This window comes from Pezoporus flaviventris, unplaced genomic scaffold (genome assembly GCF_033815535.1).
Source record: "Pezoporus flaviventris isolate CSIRO_AGI_PZ_B2104156 unplaced genomic scaffold, CSIRO_AGI_Pfla_v1 ptg000007l, whole genome shotgun sequence".
Lineage (NCBI taxonomy): Eukaryota > Metazoa > Chordata > Aves > Psittaciformes > Psittacidae > Pezoporus > Pezoporus flaviventris.
This window is the reverse complement of record NW_026892555.1, coordinates 31,313,634-31,332,432: the sequence shown is the minus strand read 5'-3', so window position 1 is coordinate 31,332,432 and position 18,799 is coordinate 31,313,634. Positions and strand designations below refer to the sequence as shown.

The 18,799-nt window shown below is 37.2% G+C and overlaps 1 protein-coding gene across 6 annotated transcripts in view; it reads left to right on the top strand.

Annotated features, from left to right (window-relative positions):
* Window positions 1-16,864, top strand: part of HNF4G (hepatocyte nuclear factor 4 gamma) — a 62,097-nt gene extending 45,233 nt beyond the window's left edge. For all 6 annotated transcript variants that reach the window (XM_061448262.1, XM_061448257.1, XM_061448260.1 and 3 more), the window contains 9 exons: window positions 627-795; window positions 1,726-1,820; window positions 6,619-6,725; window positions 10,492-10,647; window positions 12,954-13,041; window positions 15,127-15,279; window positions 15,460-15,696; window positions 16,194-16,316; window positions 16,710-16,864. In XM_061448262.1, coding sequence (XP_061304246.1) covers window positions 650-795; window positions 1,726-1,820; window positions 6,619-6,725; window positions 10,492-10,647; window positions 12,954-13,041; window positions 15,127-15,279; window positions 15,460-15,696; window positions 16,194-16,316; window positions 16,710-16,828 — 1,224 coding nt within the window. In that variant the 5' untranslated portion in view covers window positions 627-649 and the 3' untranslated portion in view covers window positions 16,829-16,864. The remainder of the gene's footprint in view (window positions 1-626; window positions 796-1,725; window positions 1,821-6,618; window positions 6,726-10,491; window positions 10,648-12,953; window positions 13,042-15,126; window positions 15,280-15,459; window positions 15,697-16,193; window positions 16,317-16,709) is intronic.
* The last annotated feature ends 1,935 nt before the right edge of the window (window positions 16,865-18,799 follow it).

The window sequence follows — 18,799 nt, the reverse complement described above, 5'->3', positions numbered from 1 at the left end:
AGTAAAGTCTGCACCAATGTTCCTTTGGAAAATTTGTACAAGGAAATAACGCTTAGTTGTCTTAACATGCAATCTTTGTTCATCAAGTATTGTGCCAAAAAAAGTCTTGTCTTTTTTTTTTGTTTGTTTATTTGCTGTCATGACTGTCCCTGCCCATTGCAGTGATGTTGGAACTAGATGATCTTAAGATCCTTTTTAACCCTATCTATTCTATGATTCTATGTGCTTTTGTATGATAGTTGCCAGTTATTGCCAGCTCCTATAAGAACCGATGCAAGAGATCTTTGCCAGCTAACTAGCTAACACTGCTTTGTGCCAAAGTTCCTCTTCATGTTAGCAAAGAACGTATATGCATGCAGAGTTACACTTTAACCCCTTTCATTTGGAAAGAGGTCAAGAAAATTACTTGCTATTTTGAACTTCATAAACTCTGTTAACATCTCTGTAACTCTGAAAGTGTTGATCTGGACAGGAACCAGATGTAATCATATATAATGTGTTATATAAATAATAAGCAGCAATTAGAAAAGGCAAAAAAAAAGCGCCTCCATTTAAGTACAAATTTTCATAGGGTGGTTGTTGAAAGTACTTTCCATAACTACATATGTTGCTCTTACCTCCCTCAGACAGTTCAGGAGACACTGTCAACATGAATGCCACTGACAATGGGGTCAGTAGTCTCTGCGCAATATGTGGAGACCGAGCGACTGGAAAACATTATGGTGCTTCAAGCTGTGATGGATGCAAGGGGTTCTTTAGGCGCAGTATACGGAAAAATCATGTCTATACATGCAGGTAATTCAAAAGTTCATCTAGAGACACTAAATTAATGAATTTAAGCAAATATTACTTTCAGACTTCTCAGAACTATGTCAGGGTATTTTCATTAATTCCTCATTGAATTCTAACCAGCATTTTTGATGAACATGTGTTTTATGGTATATTCTTATGATCTTATAATGGGAAAAAAATGTCTTTTATTCAAGACTACTTAATATTACACATTCCAGATGTCTGTTGAGATGGCCCCCCTGTCAGTCTGAATGGCTATCTGCTAATTTCTGGGTGTCTGGCTGCCCAAATTATCACACTACAGGTCTGTGCACTATGTCTGACAAATTGCTCTGTTCATGCACAAGTCCATAATATATCAGTTTTAAGCTGTCCACAAAATATACAGACACCTCTGAGAGTTCAGAAAATCACTATAGGAGAAAACTTTTTGTAAGAATTACTTGTAACTAGAAATGTTGTTTGCCACACTTTTCCTTCATTGTTTAATATTAGCATTAGTTTAATACTTCCTGTTTAGGCTAGGGTTCTTCCATGCCAGCCATGCTTGGCATCTTCTTTGATGGTCCTTTCTTTTTTCGATTTGTAGTTTCTCCTCCCTTTTTCCACCACCACCATTTGATGCAGCCAGTTACTGACACATCTCACAAATAAGCTGAAGTGTAAATAATGCACATATGTAACTCCAAAATCTTCCATGCTTTCCCATTCCAATGCATATAAGTGTCTATACATATATGTATATTCCTTCAAACAAAGCAGATATGAAATATCCCTCAAAAATAATTAATAAAAAAAATAAAAACAACAGAAGAAGAAAGTTGTTTTTGTAGACATTTTTATGATAGGCGAGACTAGTTAGTTTTTCCTCTTCATAATCAGGATGCTGCTTTATTAATGCTTTATACGTTTACCTCTTTTTGTCTCTGATAGATTTAACCGGCAATGTATTGTTGACAAGGACAAAAGGAATCAATGCAGATATTGTCGTTTAAAAAAGTGTTTTCGAGCAGGAATGAAAAAAGAAGGTAATGGAGTAATTTATTATTTGATATAAAAAGAGAAATAACCTGAATTAGTTTTAAAATGAAATAGAAATTCTAAAAAACTCCAGCAAAAAATTCAGTGGAAAGTCTGCTATAATGACTTCATGATGGAAAAATGCTCTTGTATTGAGGTGAAATATGCATCATCTAATTTTCACCACTGAGCATTAGCAAATATATGGGTTTAAAATGAATTTGCAGCTGTTTAACCTGTGAATCCTGGCACCAAGATTCATTGATTTCTAAGTGGTGAGCCATCTCCTGGAAAAGTTCAAAGTGTGAGATTTTAATTTTTACCAGATTTGAATCATAAAAATCTGTGTCTGGGATTTTGCTTCTACCGAGTTGAAGTAATGCAAATTTACTGGTTATTCCCTTAAATTTAAATGTTTGAAGCAATTAAAGCCAGGGGAAGCAAAAAAGTGGTGGTGAGAACAGTAGGGGCAGCTGACAGTGAATTATCCACATTAATTAAAAATTTTTATGATCTCACTAGGACTTAATATGGGAAGATTGTTACTTGCCAATGTCACAGTGATCCTTCTGTCAAAGTAGAAGAACCAGTTGACCACAGGAGCAGAGCAATAGGGAAAGAAAGGCAGTAGGAGTATCAGAGGATTTTTGTATCAGGTTGTTGGGTCTGTTGCTTCAGTGGCAATTACGATATAGAGTCAAAAGACGTCCTGATCTGGTTCAAATAAGCACTCAAAAATGGTTCATCCCGAAATTTGCTACCTGTTTGGCGCATGGTGTATCTGCCTGAAGGCCAGTCTGCGATGTGAGTGTGCAGTTCTCGTGTGCTGTAACTAGTCTATAATATTTTTTTGTCTATACATAGCTTCCCTAAGTAAAAGGAAGCTGTTTCTTAATGCTCTTTTATATTGATACTATAGCACTGCTTTGCTAGTGATCAAGTTTTGGTGTGAGGTAAAATGTATTTTCTCCTTGCAGCTGGATGAGGATAGTTTAAACAGTGTTACGCTGCCTATGCATGAAATGCATTTGCTAATGCTTGTGAATCTCTTGAATACAGTTTAGCCTTTTGGAATTTGGTCCATTAAAACCAGTAACATATTGTATTATCAATCTGAAATGAAGAAAAGGGGAAACCTGTGTGTCCACAGCAGCTTTAAGAGTTTTGCAAAATGCAAAGCGTCAGAGACTTTCAAGCCCCAGGATTAAAGAATAGTTTAGCTCAGAAGGGACATCCGGAAGTAATTTACTCTAGCCCCCATTTAAGTCTAACTTCTAGATTCAAGCAAGTAGGTTGGGACCCTGTCCAGCGAGATTTATGCCCTCATTTGAGAGGAGACATTCCACAACTTCTCCCAGCAACTTTTTCCAGTGCTTGACCACCCTTTTTTCCTTGTGATTAGAATGTGTTTTACTGCAATTAGGGTAGTGCGCATTGCCTCTGTTTCTTTCACTGTGCATCTAAGAAGAACCTCTCCTCTCAAACGGCCCCATTTCCTGTAAACTACAGAAATTAAGACTCCCTGCCTCTTGTCTTGGTCCTCGCTTTTCTATATAAGCAAAGATGCTTCTCTCTTGTGTACCTTGTGAGTTACATCTCCATAGCCCTCAGCTGGACACTGCTCACTTTCCCCATGTCCTGGGGAGCCCAAAACCAGAGAAATAAACACTGATATTAACTGACATTGCCATAAGGCATGTTGCTGACTCTTGTTTATGAAGTGAAGATGTATCCTGCACAAAACTTTTAACCTAATATACTCCACACAGCCTCCTCTGGTCTCACTACCTATATAAATTTAGTTTTTCATTCCATCCAAGCCATGTTTATTTAAGGCTTCCCAGTGCTAAAATAATTTAAAACACTGAACTGTAAATTTTACTGCTTGTGTGTTGTTATATACCTCTCTACACCATCAGTGGATGTCTCATAGTGTAAGTGTAGCAGAGTCTTTATGGTAGTTTCTCAGCTTGTTTCTAGCAAATGGGTTTCTTCAGGACAAAGGTGAGAAAAGCTTTAGCTATGCAAGCCCCTTTTGAGCAAATATCCCCCCTTCCTCATGGAGTCTCTGTTTAAGGCAATTTTAGCCTGAACTGACAAAAAAGCTTTAGCAAGACAGACAATGCAGTCTAATAATCCAAAATTATACATATGCGGGAGAAAACAAGCATTTCCCTATGATTCTTAAAGTGCTCCAGCACTTTACCAGTGATTGTCAGAGGAGCTGACTATTTTTTCTAATGCTAATCAGGCCCAAACTTATTTTAATTACCTATGTAGTACTTAAGCTGCTGAAACTCAGTGAATAGGGTTTTCTTCCATTCTTTTGAAAAAGGTTATATTTTTTGTTTTCTGTCTTCATGAACATTTACTGCTTTGTGTTTATCACTGCACAACATTTCTTACTGTGACCTCAATAAAAGGCACATCAATGAGTGTCCTTGGCAAAAACTTAGTACACCTCTGGAATAAACTATGTGCATTGTTGGGATAAACCCTGAAAACTATTAAGTGAATAGATTTTTTTCTTTCGTTTTTATTGAAGCTTTTGGTACTGCTCCTAAATTCTGTAATGCAGATTGTTTCTCACAAAATAGCAAACATCTTTGGAAATAAAGCTGCTGCTCTTAAAAGATCATGAGATTCCTTGTGCAATAAAAAGATTTGATCATCGCAATTCTTTTTTTTTTTTTTTCTTTTCTCCTTGGCCTAAACTTGGACTTGATCTAGATTTTTAAAAAATCTGATCGATACTTTAATTTTTTAATTCTTCCTTCAGTACAAAAGTTGGCCTTGTTGCGTCATAAGCCCTGTGTGTGCTGCTAAAGGATTCCTTATCCAAAGCCCTTTCAACTGCGTTTTTTTTTGGACCCCACGAGACAAAACTTATTGGCCTGAAACTTTTTTGGTGCCTTTTTTTTCATTTATTTGTTTTTATTATTTAGTTAATCTTCTGTAAACTGGTTAAGAATGTAGTGTCACTGAGGAGGAGGATGAGATTTATGTTTGAAAATTATCTTACTAATGGCTTAGTTTCATGATTCATTCGTGTTTCAGGGGTTCTCACAGGAGAGCAGGATTAGAGCTTTCAGACTTCATGATACATAGGATAGAATCATAGAATAGTTAGGGCTGGAAACAACCTTAAGATCATCAACTTCCAACCCCACTACCATGGGCAGGGACACCTCAGACTAAACCATATCACTCAAGGCTCTGTCCAACCGGGCCTTGAACACTGCCAGGGATGGGGCATTCACAACTTCTTTGGGAAACCCATTCCAGTGCCTCACCACCCTTACAGCAAAGGACTTCTTCCTTATATCCAATCTAAACTTCCCCTCTTTAAGTTTTAACTTGTTACCCCTTGTCCTACCAGTACAGTCCCTAATGAGGAGTCTCTCCCCAGCATCCCTATAGGCCCCCTTCAGATACTGGAAGGCTGCTATGAGGTCTCCATGCAGCCTTCTCTTCTCCAGGCTGAACAGCCTCAGCTTTCTCAGCCTGTCTTCATACGGGAGGTGCTCCAGTCCCCTGATCATCCTCGTGGCCCTCCTCTGGACTTGTTCCAACAGTTCCATGTCCTTTTAATGTTGAGGATACCAGAACTGTACACAATACTCCAGGTGAGGTCTCACGAGAGCAGAGTAGAGGGGCAGGATCACCTCCTTCGACCTGCTGGTCACGCTCCTTTTGATGCAGCCCAGGATATGGTTGGCTTTCTGGGCTGCAAGCGCGCACTGCCGGCTCATGTTAACCAACACCCCCAAGTCTTTCTCCGTAGGGCTGCTCTGAATCTGGTGTCATCGGCAGACTTGCTGAGGGTGCACTCAATCCCACTGTCCATGTCACTGGCAAAGATGTTAAACAAGACCAGTCCCAACACTGATCCCTGAGGGACACCACTCATTACTGGTCTCCAACTGGACATTGAGCCATTGACCACAACTCCTTGCATGCGGCCATCCAGCCAGTTTTTTATCTACTGAGTGGTCCATCCATCAAATTGATGTCTCTCCAATTTAGAGACAAGGATGTTGTGTGGGACAGTGTTGAACACTTTGCACAAGTCCAGGTAAATGACATCAACTGCTCTATCCCTGTCCATCAGTTCTGTAGCCCCACCATAGAAGGCCGCCAAATTGGTCAGTCAAGACTTCCCCTTAGTGAAGCCATGCTGGCTGTCACCAAGCACCTTGTTGTTTTTCGTTTACCTTAGCATGCTTTACACTAGAATCTTCTCCAAGGTTTTGCCAGGCACAGAGGTGAAATTGACTGGTCTGTAGTTCCCTGGGTCATCCATTTTCCCCTTCTTGAAGATGGGGGTTATATTACCCTTTTCCCAGTCATCGGGAATTTCATCTGACTGCCATGATTTCTCAAATATGATGGACATACCTCAGTCCAGTCCTCTGACTGAGACATTTTGTCAGTGGTGTCGGTGTACAACTTGACCTGTTGAGCAGGTCAAATTGTTTAAAATAAAAAAAATGTTTAAAATAACAAAACTGACAGCATGTGTTCAAGTTCAAAGGAAGAAAGAGGTTTTTCTATAATACAGCTGGTCACGAAAGTTCTGATAATTCAATATCTATTTACAATTAGTTATACATAGTTTGTATAGACCAACTGGCCAGATAAAGACCATAATCTTGTATTCTCACCCTTCCTCATTACTTAGAGCTAAACAAAGGGGTTTCTTGAATGTCACACCTTTCAATTCTTATAGTTATTTAGTAAAATTATGAAATTATATTGTGTGTCAATGTCTAAAAGTCAATAAATGAGATGATTATTCTTTTCCAGCTGTACAAAATGAACGGGACAGGATAAGTACAAGAAGAAACACTTTTGATGGCTGCAACATCCCCTCTATTAGCACACTGTCACAAGCTGAGACACTCTCCCGTCAGGTACTGAGATCAAATTGTTTAATGACTTTATGTTTAAATGTTTATGTTTAAATGTTTAAAGATCATTTTTTGGAAAGTTAAGTACTTTTCACTTTCTTACTGTCTTAAATGTAATCATTAAAACTACTTATTTTCTACTTCCAAGATGTATCCAGCTTTCTCTTCCCAATGAAAGAATCGGTAATAGAATACGTTCTTAAAGTCAGTAAGAAAAAAGTTCTACTTTGTCGAGGACAATATGTCCTAGGCACCTTTCTTAATAAAGCTTTATGGTTCTTACTGCTTTTAAATCACTTGCTGTCTCAGGCAGCTGGTGGCATCTAGCTATCCTTGAGGCTGGCTTTCCCATAAAACATTAGGGAAAAAATTGTCCAAATCCATTACATTCCAAGGGGTGTGGACACTCACTTCCTTAGATTCTTTTGAAAATCCCATTTTTAATATCCTTAGACATGATAAATATTTCAAACAGAAGTGCTCCAACTGCAAAGTCTATTCACATCTCACTTTTAAATTTTATCTCATCTGAACTTAATTACTTAATTTTCTTTTTCTTTTCTTTTTTTTTTTTTTTTTCCCTGTCCAATCAATTGCTGAATGGAACAGTCTCCAGTCCTTTTCTGCGCCTCAGATAAGTCATGGTCATTGATTCTGCATTCTTGCACCTCTTACTTACTTACATAGAATTTAACTGCCACCTTTACGATTTCATGCTGACTGATTTATACATCCCCAAATGTTTTATAATCTCATCCTTTATCAGCATCTTGCTTAGGGTGGAACTGTCTGTAAAGAATTGATGCAGGAATTACTGGGTGATAGTCTTTGGCACATATTTCATGTCTGGGCAGACTAGGTGAATGTAATGGATCTTCCTACCTTCATACCTATGAAATCTGAAAAATATACTTATCTTTGCCTCCTTAGTAATTCTTTGAACTTGCTTATTGTGCTTGTTTGAGTTAGTCCTTAATCATGTCCAACTGGTATATCCAATACAGGAATAAAAGCTGTCTTAAACAGAATCATATCCTCAGCTCTTGCTGCCACCAAGTTCTTTTCAGATGGTATATTCGTGGCCTAAAACATCATCTTGCGTATGCACACAAGATTATTCTACTTATTATTATTTGGTATATTGTAGTGGGAGAGAATAGTTCCTACTATGCCAAGCATATACAAAGATACACTCTTTGTATATGGCCTTAAAGACCAAGAGGTTACATTAGCATGATGGAAAAGTAAAGACTTTAGGTCCTCGTTTTATTCTTGATCAGATCAGTCTGTAGGATGAGTTCAGTCCTGAGGAGAGACTTGGAAGGTGTAGTAGTGTCACAAATCAGCTGTGAAATGAGGAAGAAGGTGGCATTCATCCCTTTTAAAAAAAATCATCTTGAAATTAGGAAAATGAATTATTTTGTCTCTGAAGATCCCTTCTAGGGGGAACATATCTGACTACAAATTTTCTTGTTCAGACCCAGGATTTTCTAGGATTATGTGAATATGAGAGAGGCACGCTGGACTCTTGTAGGAGTAAAAGCATGTGTGTCTGTTGGCTCTCAGGACAATAGGGATATAGTGTTACATCATCATGTTCATCAGGTCATTAATGGGTACAAGTTGCACCAGGAGACATTTCATCTTCATGTAAGAAAAAAATTTTCTGCAGTGAGAACAATCAAACACTAGAACAACCTTTCCAGGGACGTGGTGAAGTCTCCATTACTGGAGATTTTCAGGATGTGATTGGACAGGGTGCTAGATAATCTCATATAGGCTTCTCTTACAAAAAAAGCTTCAATGAGGTGATGTTTTGAGGTCCCTTCCAACCTGGGCTAGTTCATGATTCTATGAAATCAGAGACTCCAGTGTTGCACCCCTGAAATGACAAGGAGGTTAAAGCAATAGAGAAATAGAAAAAGAAATCTATAGCTTCATATTCTTGTAAGGAGATGCAACCCTAGGAGTTCATAATGTTCTCCATGGGAGTCATCACATGAATCCCTAGCAGCTCACTAAGCAATTTCAGCAGATTCTAGTTTGTTCTATAGCATGCAATTTATAAAGATGCATAGCTTTGGTTAAAAGATATTAAATGAAGGACAATGTATTAAGTTCATGATTTACTAAGTGTAACAGCTAAGCGATCTGCCTGTTTTGCTTCTTGAATTAATTTCTAGTTGGTGCATGGTGGTATCTTTTTCTGGTAGATCAGAATGCCTCTTGCTATCAGAGCTCTTCTTTGTGTAAGTACTTGTACTCTTCTGGAAATTTATGAAATATGTTGGATTTCTTTACTGTCTTTCTGTACTGATGGTTTTCTAGACTGAATCATTCTGGTAGCTCTCACCTGAATGACACTTAGTATTTTCAATTGCTGTTTCAATCTGTGGAACACACCAGAAATGGGCTCATGGTTACATCAAGGATTTCACGAATGTGCTGTCTACAAAAAGACAATACCTCTCACCTTTTCCCTACATGACAGCCTTTGAATTTTGTGTCTGAGGATTTTTTCACTGGCCTAGCTGCTGTATTTCCCTGAGAACTAGTGTTCAGCTGGTTAGCTGCCATTGATATCTAAGCTGTTTTCAGTGTTTTAGACTACTAAATTATGTAGGAAGCAATGAGCTTTAGCTCAAGAAGTACAACTCCATTTGAACACTGAAGGATAATGGTGTTTCACCACAAATCCCACTGGGAGATTTAATATGGATCTGTGAATTAAGGGGATTTGGTAGGAGGCAACCTAAGTAGCACCCACAATCCTGGAATTTTCTTTGTCTTCTTTTCCTTTTTCTTTTTTCTTTTTCATTTTTTATCTTTTTTGGTTTATTTTCCTTTTTCTTTTTTTTTTCTTTTTTCTTTTTTGTTTTCTTTTTTTCTTCTTCTTTTTCTTTTTCTTGCTTTTTCTTCTTTTTTTTTCTTCCTCATCTTTGTCTTCTTCTGGTATCTTTTTCTTTTTTATCCTGGTATGATAGCAGATATAAACTTTCACCTTTATTCTCAAACTTGGTTTTATCTTAAGTTGTCTTTCCTGCCTGACTGAAAATACAAGCTCAGTTTTGTTCATTTCCTTGCAAAGACATTAAGAATTTCAGGATTTGGCTCAGTGATTATGTGAAAGTGCCTCAGCTTCAGGCCCAGAAAGATACTGCTCTCTTCTTATTTCACAGAACACTGTTCACTGCAGGTGGTCTAATGCACACTCATATCCTTTACATTTAGTCTGAAATGTTCTCAGGCCTCTGCCTATACTGTTGCTTTATCATTACAAACCATTCTCCTCCAGGCACTAAAATCCCCCTGTTTTACCTTCTAAACTTAATGATACTTACCTTTTCACTAGAAGAACATGATACCCCTTTGTCTCTTTCTTTCTTTGCCCTTAATGTTGCTGCATGGACCTATGAGCTCTTTCTTTTTTTTTTTTTTCTGAAGTAAATATCAACCATTTCAAAGGAATAAAAAAACCCCACCTTCCCCGTACAAATAGTAAGGACTTTGGCATACTTTAAAATAGTATTTTTGAATGAGAAGATATTATGATATGAATAGTGTAATTTTTAATATATTGTAATACACACTGGTAATAGAAGTGAAATTGTATAATTTACATGCAGACAAATAGACTATATGGTCAAGGAACTTCTCAAGGGTATGCATGATTACTGCTGTGATTTTTTCTTAAATATGCTCTTAACCAGTGAAAATGCAATTATATGAAATTTAACATTGTAAATTTTTTTCCTCTCACTATGGCTAGATCTCAATCTCCAGTCCCGGTGCTAGCACTGATATAAATGTTAAGAAAATTGCTGGTATTAGTGATGTCTGTGAATCTATGAAGCAACAACTTTTGGTCCTGGTGGAATGGGCTAAATATATTCCAGGCTTCTGTGAATTACCACTGGATGACCAGGTATAAGAAGAGACCAAAGAGAGAACTTTAATTATTGTTCTGTTATTTCTGTGATATTTAAACATTATGATTACACACTCATTTTTTTGTCTGATCAAATAGAGATGCATGGTAAACCCACCATCTTAATTTTTTTTTTTAAGTTTTAAAATGGCAATACCACAAAATATTAAGAAAAAACCCAGATGAAGTTTATGTGGGTCCATCACATTAAGAAAAGCAGAAAAACAGTATGTCTTTCAGTGTTTTGCATTTTTTGTATTCTTTTGGAGGCACAGATAGCAACATGCATGCAAAAATCAAAAAAAAACCAACCCAAACTTATAAAAGAAGACATGCTTTGCATGCTTTGCATGCTTTGCAAAGTGTTTATGTCCACCTTTCATTGTAATATGGCTTAAGACAGCATGTAATTTAGTTTGAAGTAGATCTTCTCTATTTGCAAAGTATAAAAGTCATTAGAATCTCAAACACATGCCAATCATACTGATATCAATAGAAAATAATATTTCATATATGTTGTATATAATGACTACAGAAGAAAAAAGCATCAAACCTTGAAAATTCTTAAGAGTTTTTATGACAGGTCTCATCTATCATCTCATCTCTAACGTATCCTAATATAACACAGGGCTTCAGAGTAAGTTGTGCTTGCACACTCAGAACCAGTGTTTTCATGTTGCGGTTCTCTCACCAGCTGCCTGGGCAGGAGGTTAATTCATGGTTCAGGATCTCTTGATTCCAGTCCACCAAAATCTGATTCAGCTTGAAAACATCTCTTTGAAGTGAAATAGTCTCATTTCTCTTTTTGCCCTTTCAGTCTCTTGAACAAAATCCTGAAAGGAAGTTTAGGTTATCCTTGTGTTTGAGACTCAAACTGAGTCATTCCTCATGTACTTTTCCTCAGGAATATGAAGGTGTTTCAGGCCACAGGAGACCCACCATAATATGAGCTTAGTGTTCTCAAGGGCAACAAAGGCAAGCAAAAATATTGCTGGTTTTATTGTTAAGATGCCATGAAGGAAAAGAGAAGGGATCAGACCTCATTAAAAAGTTCCTGTCTGTATTTAAATTAAAAACAAATAAACAGCAAACAAATAAGCAACAGCTTTGAAAGAGAGGCTGAAAACACCTGTGCAGTGCTTGGAGAGCACTGAGAAGTACTGCTGAACCTTACATACCTTGGAAGTGTAGTCACAGAGGTATTGGGAGTTAAAACAAATTACGCTTCTTCATTTGTGATAGCCTCTTTCTAAGGGTCATTGTGCATTTAGTTATAAAATAACTAAACATCTGGTTTGAAAAAATTATTCCTGATCTGGGAATCAGCCTGAGTTACAAACCATAGACCAGGCCAGCTCAGATAAGTTAATTCTACTGAGAGCCTGAAAAGTCTTTAACACATTAAGTACTCCTAGATGCTGTGTGCCTTTACATCACTCATAAAGTATTGGCTTGGATTCAGAAGAAAAAAATTACTTGCCAAGAGAAGAGTTCATTGAGGAAACAGAGACCAGTGCTGAAGTTTCACAGAGGCATTAAAAACAGAGGAAAGTAAATAGGTGACAAAGAGTAAACTAATGACGACATTTTTAAGTAAGTGCCTTCCTTGTATGAATCAGGTTTCTTCTTTGCTGACAGTAGTGGATGTTTTAGCGTATCTGTCTTTGCTGGAGAAAAAGCTCTTTTAAGTGCTGCATAATTTTTTTATTCAAGGTGAGAAAAATGAAACATATAGTTTCATTACTATATATATCTATATATATCTATATCTATACATATCTATACATATATACATATATAGATACTGTCAAATTTACTGTAACGGTTCATTCAAGCCCATCAGAGTCTTTAGTGTCAACTTAAAATTCCAGAGAAAATTTTGTTAAGGGAATAATCATTGGGAAATTCACTAGAAAATAAATACAAGCATTGTATTGAGAAGTATTTTGCAGAGCTGTAGGTTTAAAATATAGACCAAATGCTACAAGTGACAGAGGCTGACAATTTAATTATAGTGTGCAACAATACAGAGAATCACAGAACAGTTTGGGTGAAAAGGGATCTTAAAGGTCATCTAGTTCCAACCCCTCTGCCATGGTCAAGGACAACTTCCATTAGACCAGGTTGCTTAAAGCTCAGTGTTAGGGTTTTTATGTTCACTTACAATTTACATCAGAATCTTAACAGTCTTAAACATATACCTGCAGCTTAATATGCTTACGATAATAGGCATCCTTATTTCTTTTGCCCTTGTTGGAATTTACTGCTTTATCATCTAATGAGTCTCCTGTTCTTTCCTTGAGGTTGCCTTGCTAAGAGCACATGCTGGGGAGCACCTGTTGCTTGGGGCAGCAAAACGGTCCATGGCATATAAGGACATTTTACTTTTAGGTAAATATTGGGTTTTGTTTTAATTAATAATGATTATGTTATAGTACATTAGCAACCATGTAATCACTTAAAGTGGAACAGCTGTTCTGGCACAATCAAAGCAATGCATTCTGTGAATGCTAAATAGCTATTAATGACATAATGTCACATGCCTCATTCCAGCTAAAGCAGGTGGATAGTTTCCTGTGAGTTACTATGTCTAAAGGTTTATTGGATACCAGAAACCATAATTTAAGGGAGTTCATGCCAAATTGTCTCCTTACATTATTATCTTTTCCGCATCTTTGTCCCATAAAACACGCCACAGTACAAATGAAAACAACCAATGAACCTGCCAAACAACATAAAACACCTTTGCTTAAGAGAGGAGCAGCCAACCTGTGGTGATGTATTAATTTCAGTCTTCATAAAAGCCATTTATCTGGAGCATTCTCAAGAGCCCTTCAGACATAGTCAGAGAAACCCTACAAGCTAGAAAAAATTGGACAGCCTGTTCCTTGCAACTCGTTTTTCCAAGAGCCCTCTCACTTCTGCCATGACAATTGCCATGTGGCCATCATGCAAACAGCACGCCTGTTGTCCCCTGCCATGTGGGAGATGGGTGCATCCATGACATGGTGAGGAGTCATGCCTGCATATTCTTGGTCACTTGAAATGGCTCGATCACTGAATTATTTAAAGAGACTATGGCTATTAGGGAAGTGGACATCATCACATGGTGGAAACGTCTTCCCTTCGTTCACACAACAGAGAGTTACAGTAACAGGAAGATGTTTGACTGTGTGCATAGTGACATGATGAGGCATTTGTTAGCATTGCTTGACACAGCACTCTGCCATGCTGAAGTACACCTTCCCAAAAATGGCATCATGAAACATGTGCAGCACCTGGGCTGTTTTGTGAGAAAATGTGTAAGTCTTCTTGGACAGGTTTTTTTATGTGAGGCAAGACTACATGGAATATAGACTCAAACTGCTTTCTTCATTGATAAAAGGAATTTTTCTGCTATTTTTTCTCCTTCCTCTTTGGGCCTGCCTTCTTAGAGCTCTAAATCAGCTTTACTTTATTTTTATTCATATCATAACATTAAAAGGACAAGCAGGACAATATCTGGAGATAATACTTTCATCAGCAATCCTTTCAAGTTAAAAACTATACAAATTACTTTCTTGACCTAGTTTTTTTCTCTAGATGCACCTTTACTGACCATAAATACAGGAATTAAATGTTTGTAGTTTTATTGGGATTAGTAAGTAATAAGGGAAATACTGATAAAATAATAACTAGAAAATTATAGTCAGTGTCACGAGCATCAGCATTTATACCAAAAGAAGAAACAATTTGGGGCACCAAGGCTAGGTTCTAATACTTAGAGGCAGATATCTGTAAAGCTTACGAGTTACTTTGGCATAGATCTCTTGTTATACAAGCATCAGCTTTTCTTTCAAAAATTGTTTGACGGCTTTTGGAAGCTCTGTGGCTTTCACAGTGTATTCACCTCTTATGTTAGATGATTTCTGGCCAGAAGGTGAATTAAGATGCCATGATTGAGACTTCTCCAAAATGGTAATTTAAAATTAAAAGAGCAGGGCAAATTCATTCTTTACTGAAAATTTTAACGTGCTTTTAAATTTGATTAGGAATTACAGATGCATCTGTTGGCAAAAGAAGCATTTCTGATGCTTCCTCTGGAAGATGACTTCTTTGTCCACTGACAAATCCTGATCATTCAACATTATTTTAATGGAGAAAGGAGAAATTTTAAGATCAGTTTGCCATTATATTTATCTACTATGAAAAGATAAAGGCTGAATTGCTCCATACTTGTGCATTCAAATATGGACATCAGAGCTGTGGACTAATCAGAATCTTTACAAGTTGGTATATTTACATGCACAGATTATTTCTGGGTGACAGCTGTATTTTGCACACATACTCTGTTTACAAAGAACAGGTTTGTATGATACATACTAAAAGAAAAAAATGATTAAGCAAAATGAAATGTATTTTGAAAATGGGCTTCATCTGCTACATTACATTAAAGTCTTTATATCAATCCATGTGTTGGTATTCTTTCTCTTTAAGGCAACAATTACATAATCCATCGCAACAGTACCGAAGTAGAGATCAGCCGAGTGGCAAATCGGATTCTAGATGAATTAGTCCGACCCTTCCAGGAAATTCATATAGATGACAATGAGTATGCTTGCTTGAAAGCGATCGTGTTTTTTGATCCAGGTATCTTTTTGAAAATATGTCTCATAATTATTTTACATGTGATTATATTGAAAGTAGTTTTTGTTGATGTAGCATCTGCTCATGTTACCTTTGGATGAAAAAGAATAAAATGAAAAATAGTGAAGTGCTCCTCCCAAATAATAATCTGGCCTGACTTTAAGATTTTGTCATTTTTTTCAGATGCAAAAGGCCTGAGTAATCCAATGAAGATTAAGAACATGAGGTTCCAAGTCCAAATCAGTTTAGAGGATTATATTAATGACCATCAGTATGACTCCCGAGGAAGATTTGGAGAACTTCTGCTTCTACTGCCTACACTCCAGAGCATCACTTGGCAAATGATTGAGCAAATACAACTGGTTAAACTCTTTGGAATTGTTAAAATAGACAGTTTGCTTCAAGAAATGTTACTGGGAGGTAAGCAAACAACTTGTTAAATTCACCACTTTGTACATGTCATATTATATTGAATTTAGCCTACTGGGATGTTGAGGGAATCATGATGTGAGCAAGCACTTCGACCACTGCCTTGCTGGCTGAGCTTTGGGTCATGTAATTGTTAGCTGAAGCCTTCTTGACTTGGCTGCTCATCATGTTAACTCAGTCTTCCAGCCTCAGATTATGCTGTGCACTTCTCAATCATTGATGGATATCTAGACATTCAATTCTGTAGGTAGAAGGAAGCATCCTTACAAATATTTCAGGAAATCTGCTGTTAATACCATCAAAACAGTGCAAATAAACACAGTACTTAATATGGTTGAAGTATTGTTAAATTGTTTAATGAATACCCAGAAGCAGTTATTCAAATTGCCAATCAAAATATTTAGTCTGCAGAAATGTAATTACTGAAGTAAAAGTCTCTGCAATGACATGCTCTTTTGAATTGTTATATGCTCATGTTATTTTTGTAGGTACTTCTAATGATGCCAGTCATCTACATCATCCAATACATCCTCACTTAGCCCAAGATCCATTAACAGGCCAAACTATCCTTATAAGTTCCATGTCTGCTCCTGTACATACGGAACAGATTTGTAAGTAATTGCAAGTTAACCTTCTGTCATAATATTTCACTTCTATATTTAAAAATATTAATTAGAATGATGGCCTGTCAGTGCTCATAGAGTTATTTCATCAACATTCCTGAATTAAAATAATTTCATATTAAAAATGTACGTATATAAACAGTGTTAAGTAAGACATTTTGACCTGAATCTAATCTACTTTTAAAAAATCAGCACCATCCTGATATATCATTGTTTTCACATGCACAATTTTTAATAAACAAAAAATTATGATAATTAAAGTATCCTATTTCCACAGCCTGCCAAATGTAACAGAACTTCATTTCTTTGCAGTGGTATGTATATGTGTATTCCGAGTGGGCCAGAATATAAAACCCTAATTCTTTCTGTATTCTTTTTCAGCAACTCCAGAAACTCCATTACCTTCCCCTCCTCAAGGGTCTGGGCAAGAATATAAAATGTCTGCAAATCAGACTTCAGTTATTGCACCACAATCAATTTTGAAACAAAAACCATTGTGATAATGTTTCTGTTTCTGCCTTACTTGTCCTTCCTTCCTTGTCTGTCCTCCCTTCCTTCCTTCTTCCTCCTGCCCGCCCTCCCTCCCTCCCACCCTTCCTCCCTTCCTTCCTTCTTCCTGCCTGCCTGCTTGCCTGCCTGCCTTCCCTTCCTTCCTTCTTCCTGCCTGCCTGCCTTCCTGCCTTCCTATGCACTAGATAAATTGGTAGGACACTTGCACATTTAAAAACTCAGGATTATAAAGGAAGTAATTCCTCAGCAGCCACTACTGTAGGTGTTTTTTAAAACACCTCATGATTTGGAAAGTAATACTCACTGTTCTGACTGCTGCATACAACTTTAACTGTGGACACTGCAGTCTGACAAATATGTATAGAGGTTGATATTATTTTTAGAACTTGTAACTGCACAGATTAGTTTTTTATTTCTTGTTTTAGTTGTCTTAATATTATTGGTTTAGATATGTATATAATATTTTCACTGTGACAGAATTGGTTAATGCTTATTTAGCTGTGAATTGTAGATATTAAGAAGAGGGTTAATCAGGCAAAAATCCAAGATTCCAATAACAGTAAAACAGTAGGCTACCAACCAAAGGACATGCCTCAAATAAAATGGAGAAAATATTTAATGGACAGAAATACCGACCTCATTAACAAAAAAGTTTTGATTTGCTTTCAAGTAGAATTTCAAAAGAAGAGTTGAATCCTCCCTGCTTACATGTTTGTATGAATCAGAGGGCATACCATGGGCAAATATATTTGAGGAGTTCTTAAAATTCGTATCCACAGTAATGTCTATATCGGTCAATTGGACAGTGCTGAGGCATGGGTGCTAGCATATATGTTGCTAGATATAGATGAGAACAAGGACTGGTATGCTTTTTGGTCAAGACAAACTAGTATTCTCTGTAGCAATTTCTGGGCACACGTTGGGAACAGGTCCAGTTGAGGGACTTCTCACCATGTGCTTTGGATATGGCCACCTCTCATGTGGGGCACAGAAAGTATAACTAGGAATATGGCCAGACCATGTCACTTGACCTCAGGGCTGGAGTATAGACTTTGTACTGTTTAATTTACCTAGTGTCAATGTGGTCATTGTGTTTATTTGCCTAACTAGCTGGTGAATGAATGTTTCAGCAATCACTCCAGGATCCAACTACAAAAAAAGTTGTAGTTATGTGGTAGCTCTGGGAGAGTTTGCTAACTCAAGTGGCAATGTGCCTGAGTTCAGCTCCAGATGTTCCTGGCTTGAACCATGGTATTTCAAGACAGAAGACAGCCAGTGCACCAAATACTCGTCCTCTGGATTTTGAAGAGCTTTCAGAAGCTTGGGATGAATTGATTTACTATGACAAGCTCCCTTCTCCTCCTCTTCCTCCTTTTTCAGTCTAGGGGAATCCAACATTAACTAAGTTTTGTGTCTGGAGTCTATAATAACCCACCTAGATTTGGACCCTCTGTGGATCTGCACAAAGGGAGCTTTGTGACACATGCTTACTTGGGCATGTAACAACTTATTTACAATTTGTGAAAATAATCTATTATGATATATGAAGTGACCCGTTGCTTATACAATAGTGATGTCATAAGAAAATCACCACTTTGCACATTTTATTTATTCCAGACAGCAATGATTTTCCTTTAATGCTTTTAAAGTAGACTTTCTTCTCAGAAGTTATGTAAGAGAAATACAGAAAAACAGAGTAAAATGTTGCAGTTTGCTGAACTATTGCAAAGAGAAAACATAGTGGAGTCAGAAATTCTTCAAGGTGAGATGTTGGTCATCCTGAACCAGACACCTGCATAAATCAAAGCATCCAAAGATGGTGTAGTTAAACCTCTGGCTTTTAAAAGTTGCTCAAACTGATGTGATTCTTCAGATATGTTTTTGCAGGCAGGGAATGCAATGCAGTAAATGCTGAGCTGACCTTAACATTCAAAAGGCTTCAGTGAGAATATACCTACCAC